The sequence below is a fragment of the Rhinolophus sinicus genome, chromosome 16, assembly GCF_057876585.1.
Source record: "Rhinolophus sinicus isolate RSI-liver-muscle chromosome 16, RSI-T2T, whole genome shotgun sequence".
Classification (NCBI taxonomy): domain Eukaryota; kingdom Metazoa; phylum Chordata; class Mammalia; order Chiroptera; family Rhinolophidae; genus Rhinolophus; species Rhinolophus sinicus.
Genome location: NC_142516.1, coordinates 108,949,658 through 108,956,581, shown reverse-complemented (window position 1 = coordinate 108,956,581; position 6,924 = coordinate 108,949,658). Strand labels below are relative to the sequence as shown.

Below are 6,924 nucleotides of genomic sequence, written 5' to 3'. Positions count from 1 at the left end.
AGTTCATCCACATCGACCCGTAGGAAAGGACTGTGACACTAAATGACATACAGCTCCAGGTGACCATATGGAGACGTCTCAGGCACAATCGCTTGAGGCACGAGACAAAGTGCAAAATAAGCCAGTCCCAAAGGGCCCAATATCACGGGATTCCTTTCCAATGAGTTTGCTAGAGCAGTGGGCTTCCAGAGAGGAAAACAGAAGGGCGGTGGACAGGCTCTGCACTGAGGAACGGCAGAAGACTTACTGTTTAATATTAGGAATCAGAGTTGCAGTAGTGAAAAATAAGAAGCACGAAAGGTGGACAGTAGTGATGGTTGCCCAACAGTATGAATGTTGGATGCCCAAAAGCTATATAAATCAATGCATTAGGAAACGACATTTCATCTCACATGCATCTTACCACATTGAAAACCACAAAGTGCAGATGGAAACGGGCACACACACAGATGATTATTTTTCTTACAGAAAATACATGTTCATAAAATGTGTTTTCACATGGTTTCCTATAATGTGAAAACACATAAAACTGCTAAATGAGAAGTACATTCCTTCAAAGCTTGCTACCATCCATGGGGATTATGCTAATTAGATGTTTACCTTCTAAAGGTCATGTGACCTTGAAGCAGCATAAAAGCCCACTGAGGACCAGAAAGTCCCTCAGTGACCCTTCCTCAGTGGCCTTGGAAGCTGCATCCCGTCCAGTGGAGCTTCTCCAGCACCAACCTTCCTGAGAATCAGCTGACATACAGGAGGAGCACAGCTAAGTTTCAGGTGAGTTTCCTTTGAACTTGGTCCTTAGATTCAATCTCAGACAAAGGAGACACTAGGAAGTCTAGGTAGTGATGTGGAGGTAGGCAGTGGGGGAGGGAGGCTTTCCCTTTCTCAGCGGATCTCAGCAGAGAGACAGACTAGCTCAGACCATCTCAGTAAAGGCTCATGGTTACTCCAAGAGTGATTCCAAAGGAAATGGACCCGAGCACTGTGACTTGTGTGGGTTGGTGGGCTGGTGAGTGAAGAGTTAGGGCCACTTGGTGGGTTTGGCTAAGGACATTTAAAGCAGAAATAATGAATTTGTTTAGAATTAGTACAGACATACTCTGTGTTTGGTCACTAGATCACCACACAGCCCCTGGGAGAAGAAGGTGCATGAGGACTCTCATGTGAGTGTGAATTTGAAAGATGCCTTTGTCTTTTCCCTCAGGTATTCCCCAAATCCATAGCTGAGAAAGAGGGACCTGAAACTCCCAGGAGGTGTGGCTGATGGCGGGTCGTGACCGACAGCGCGGGCCTTGTGGAATCTTGAAAGTCCAGAAAGGGAAGAAACAACAGAGGGCACCAGTGGCACACAGGGCTCTTCCAGCAGAGAAGGAGGATCCCAGGGTAAGTAGAAGCTTGTTTTTGTCCCGAACCTGGGGGCGGGTTTGACTGCAGAGACAGGGTTTGGACAGGGCCACTTCTGTGTCCATAACTCAGTTGTCCCTTCCCATCGTCTGCCTTGGGCCTCCTTCACCAGGCAGCCTGGTCCCTTCAGACGCAGAGGAACAACTCACTTGCTAGTTAGTGTTCTGTCCAGCCTGTTTTGTGTCCAGATCTTTCCATTTGCGTCTCTGTTTTCACATTTCAACCTCCAATCCTTTCTCCCGCATCCCCCTTAACTAACCCGGGCTTTTGGAAACACCAGGCAATCATCAATTCCTGGCACATAGCAAGCCCCATGTATCTGTCCGTTCTCCATAATCCACACTCCACATCCATGAATCTGTCCTGTTCACCTGGGATTTGTGCTGACTCACTGACCTCCTCTTCCCCCTCCCCCCACAGGTGAAGTGCAAGGACTGCGGAGCCTTTGGCCACAAGGTGAGCAGTGTCAGATGCCCCATGAAGCGCTGGAAAGGGGCTCTAATCCCCCAGCCCCTGGGCCCCAGCAAGATGAAGGAGAACCTGAAACCATGGACTCCCCGGGACCTGCGAAACCCAGGGCCCTTTACCAGAGCTGAGAGACAGAACGAGCCAAATCCAAGGTGAGTGTTGTGAGAGATGGGAAACAATCTTTGGGCTGAAATCTATGAAGCCTTTGTTTCCCCATCTCGGTATTGTGTGCAGTGCCATCTTTAGTTAAGGACAGGGATATGGGAAGATAGAGAAAGGAGCCCAGTGTCCTTCAGGACTCCCATTCAGAACATTCTCCTCCTGTAGAATCACTGTGGGGGAGGTGGGGGAAATGGGCCAGGGAGTATCCTGGAACTATGCAAATAACATGAAAAGGCAATGGAGTGGAAATGGAAGTCCCTCCTGGAAAAACCTAGAGGGCTCCCTGAAGTGGGGGAAGGATCTGAGATGAGGGAAAGGCCAGTTTGGCAAAGGCAAAGGGCCTCACTCCCTATTGCTATCACAGCAAAAGTGGGAAAGCGCTGGGGTGCTAGAAGGTTTGTCTGCATTGGGGATGGGAAATGTAGTGACTTCCAATTCACGTTTTCTTCTGCAGGCGAGAGCAACAGCAGGGACAGGCTGGACTCCAGAGATTTCCCACGAGTCGCCAAGGGAGGCCCCAGCACAATTGGAAGGAATCAACAGAATCCTGTGACTATGTGAGGGTGAGTGTCCCCCATTTCCAGTCTTTTTTCCTCTTTGGGGTAACCGGGACTTACTTCAGTGATTTTCTGCATGAGGGAATTCTAAAACTTCTATTCTTGCCGACGTGGTTTCTGTTACTGTGGTTTTCAGCTGCGATTTTCCCCAGGAGTCTTTGATTTTCCATGATATGGGCATGTGTGCCCCCAATGTGCCGATGGAGGGTCTGGATGGGATCCTGTTTGATGCTTCCAAATGTAGAGTCCTATAGGGGAAAATAGGAGTCTAATAGGAACCCTACTTCCAAATTGCCCATTCAAATTAGTTGTGAAACTGCTTTCCAAATTACATGATTTGAATCCATTCCTCAAAAGAGTATAAGAAAGGTTTTGATTCCTCTTCATTAATAGGCGGCTTTTTGTAAGAACATTTCTGTTTTTGTTTTGTTTTGTTCTATCTGACATTAAAAAAGATATCCAGGGGATTTCGTAACTTCTTTTGTGCTAAGCACCTTATCATCTTGAAATTGATAGCTGGGATATCTTTTACTGTTCAGAATTTGTTTTATGGTTGAAGATTTTTTTCTTTGTTTCTCTCTAATGTGTATGTGATGGTGAGAAAATTCTAACATGTGATCTCTGTGTTCTGTCCTCCCACAGCATCCAAACAGGCCGATGCCCGTCCACACGACAAAGAGGAAAGGTGTCCTGGATGCCGATCTCACAAGTAGCTCACCACCTACCAGGAAACCTGACATGACCTCCATGGCGTCTCCCACCAAAAAACCTGAACGGAGCATCTTGCCATGCCCAGGACTGTATACAGGACAGGGAGTGCCTCTCAGTGGCATGCCTCACCTAGCACGCAAACACTTTCTCCAGGATCCTCACCACATTATCCAGCAGAGAGAGAACAGGCCCCACTTGGTCCCCCTTGGTGATCCACAGGCTGCCTCCAAGACTCATGGCCTGGGCCATGCCCTCATCTCCCAGCCACAGGCCAGATTTCCTGAAGTGAAATCACATACCATCGGGTATGGAGAGGCACAAAGTTGGGGCCACGACTCCAAACGCAGCGTCAAGGCACCAAGAAAGAGAGCTGCCCAGATCCCCATTGAGATGTGCCACAGCCCCCGAAAGATACCCAGAATCGGCACCTTGGACACACCCCAGAAGAGCACAGAGAGATCAGATCTGAGGGCTTTCCAGACTCTCCATCCTCCAGCTAGACCTAGACCGGCAGTGGCACCTCAGGTGACCGTGATGACACCTGCCCAAGAGCACAGCATTGACTTCCAGCCACCACGCAACAGCTCTCTCCTGAAGACTGTCCAGGCCTGCCTCATGCCCCAGCCGCCACCAACTGATCAGGTTCCAGGCCAGTCCCTCAGAATGGTCTTCACGAGATTAGGCCGAGGCCAGTGGAGCTCCAGGTTCATGACAGCTCCCTCCTTCCCTCCTGCTCAGAAGTCACGTTCTCCTGGTCAGAGCCCTCCCGTCTCAGAGAAATCAGAGGGTCATTGGACCCGTGTCCCCTGGAGTGTCCTCTACGATGACCTTCAGGTTTCCTCTTCCTCTGAAGAGAGTGATGGTCAGTGAATCAGCCCAAGACGACAAAGACTTGTCCTCCAGCCTGAGGTGACCTGGAGGTGACTGTTTACCTGGTGAGAGAAATTTACTAGGAGTAGGCTGTTTCTGATGAACCAGCAATTCCCCGTCTGTGGTGGGTGTACCAGTGGGGCAACTGCAGATTATGCTTGGGGACACACATGAGCAAACACTGCACTTTTTACTGATGTCAGTGGACTTTATCTTTCAAATAGTACTTTTTAAGTAAACTGAAGTTTGGATTTACTGAACTGGCATGTAAAGTTCTTTTTTTTTTTTTTTTTTTAATCCATCGTATAGGATACTAAGTCAATTTGCAGTAGCTTTTAGAAGGCCAATAAGAAGCTACATAATGACTGTATTTGGTGTGCAATTGTCTGACTATGGGGCAAGTGGGTAAGGGCCCACCTGTGTGATCTGCTTTCAGCAGTGCCTGTCCGGAGATGAGACTGTTTATTTCTGTGGAGATATTTCGGTGGAAATCAGAACAGGCAGTCTTTCCATGGCTTTGTACATTTTGGTTATAAAATGTCATATTGGAGTTGTGTTTTATAATTTCCTTTTCTTATTAATAAAAATTTGCTAAATCTGACCAGTTGTGTGCATGGTTTTCATTTGTGGGCGTTTCCGATCATTTTCAAAACAATGGTTATTCCTCAAAGCTTACTTAACAGAGAGTACAGGGGAGTTTGGTAGGGCCGCTGGCTCATTAGAAATTCAGAACCTGAGGCACACCCAGCTGGACTGAGTCAATATATACATATTGGCGATATGCCCACGAATCTTACGTGGGTTGAAATGAGCTTTGTATATTGGCCTAGTCTCTCTTCGGTCCACAGTGGATTCAGAGGTGTCTTTTCAGAGACATGAGGATTCCTGATTCTCCCTCCAAGAGACACAAAGTACTGTGTGTTCCTGGAGTCTGGGCATCAGGCTCCTCTGAGCTCTCCAGGTGATCATAACACGCCGCCATGTTTGTAAGCCACTGGAGATGTGAGTCAAAGATATGACCTCAGTCACATGCTTGAGGTATCTCTAAGGGTGGGAAAGCTCTGACTAGTGTGAAGACAAATCCTAGAGCTCTGTAGAGAGGATTTGCTCAGAAAGAGCACAGAACAGCTCCATCCTCCTACCCTCAGGGAAACATTTCCTGGTACAACCCTGGGACATTGACTTCAACATCCCCAAGAATATCCAGAAGGCTGCATTTTTGCACACTTAGGGGAATCTGTACATTAATGGACATCTCTTGAGGTAGTAATGACTATCACTACTACGCTTCTCAGTGTTTATGTCATTATGATTATCATTTTGATCATGCTTACTCTCCATCATGATTTTGATGATTATTGTCCTTCTTGTCATGGATAATGGTGGTGGTAGTTGTCACTCAGTGTTGTATCTGCATTCTTAAAGGGTGTCTGATTTCATGATAATGATTTGGAGGTTTGACCTACAGACACACATAGACACAGCCAGTCCCAGGGAGATGATAGAACACATGGTCTTTTATTCCTGGTTGATCTTCTTCTGGTGTTTCCATGTGTCATCTGGAGCAGGGACTCTCGCAGCCTTGCTTGGAAGATTTGAGGTGGGTATCGTCTCCATTTCTGAGCATGTGGAAAAATCTAGAAGTGCACTCATGATTCTAGAAATGAAACATTCAAGCCTGTAACTAAAGGGCAATATACCTGTGATATACCTGTCCAATACAAAGTTATTGAAGTCAATTCTGGGCACAGACATCAATAGACTCAGCCTGAACTGAACCCTGGGAGGAGATGTGGGAAGTTAGAGTTTCAAGGTTTAGTAGGTAGCAGAAACAGATGGCAGGTGGGCAGCCTGGCTGTGTGGGCTGAAGCAGAGCAGAAACAGTGTGTTCCATACAATCGGGGCTCCTGAGCCCCAGGGGGTGTCTCCAGCATGGCTGTGGGGTTCTGCTCACCTGTTTGAAACCGGCCCAACTAGCCGTCTGGATGAAATGCTGAAACTGTGGAGTGTCTTATGGTAGGCAGGACAGGGACGAATGAGTCCGCACACCTGTGGCCACTAGAACTTAGCTAATGTAATTTGCACAGCACTGGCCCTGACCACACAGGTTCTTCAGGACTTTGATTCTTCCCTCCTGCTGCCTCTCTTTGCCACCATGCAACACAGGCCATGGTGCTATCCTAGGACACTGATTCCAACTAACTCAGGAGGCATCTTACTGGGCCATTACCACTTAGGGGGTTTTCCAATCTAATTTCCACCTACATAGTTTAATTATAATATTGCTATTAAAATTCTATATTTTTCTCATCATGGTCATTATTGGAGTTTAAACTCTGTCCGAGCTGCTTTCCACACTAGGCTTTCTGCCTTTTTCTTTCCACAGAGTGTTGTTCCCTCTACACCACACACCAGGTCCAGTCCCCATTGGGGAAGGGGATTCTGGACCTTCTCTCCCCCTGTAGGTAGCACAGCGTCTCTGCACCCTGGTCCTGGCCCTGGCACTCTGACCCTGTCCTCTCCTGAGACCCTCTCTCCATCATTGGGACATCTGGAGCCTTGGCCCTGCCATCTTTAAGCCTTCCCTTCACATCACTGCCTTAGGGATGCCAGGACCTCCGTGCAGGGGAATTTCACCTAGGGAGTTTCTGTGACACCCTGTGTCCCAAATCCCATCCCATTGGATGTGCGTGTCAGGCTGTGTTTACATTCCCAATGTCCCACTGGAAAATGCTCTTCCTGGGCAGCCGGC

At 47.9% G+C, this 6,924-nt stretch overlaps 1 protein-coding gene across 1 annotated transcript; it reads left to right on the top strand.

The window, feature by feature from the left end:
• The first annotated feature begins 1,263 nt into the window (after positions 1-1,263).
• On the top strand, positions 1,264-4,172 carry LOC148755092 (protein FAM90A13-like). The gene is made up of 4 exons (XM_088793432.1): positions 1,264-1,383; positions 1,825-2,024; positions 2,489-2,597; positions 3,234-4,172. Exons 1-4 carry the CDS (start codon positions 1,264-1,266, stop codon positions 4,170-4,172), a joined length of 1,368 nt encoding a protein of 455 aa, XP_088649558.1.
• Positions 4,173-6,924: the final 2,752 nt, after the last annotated feature.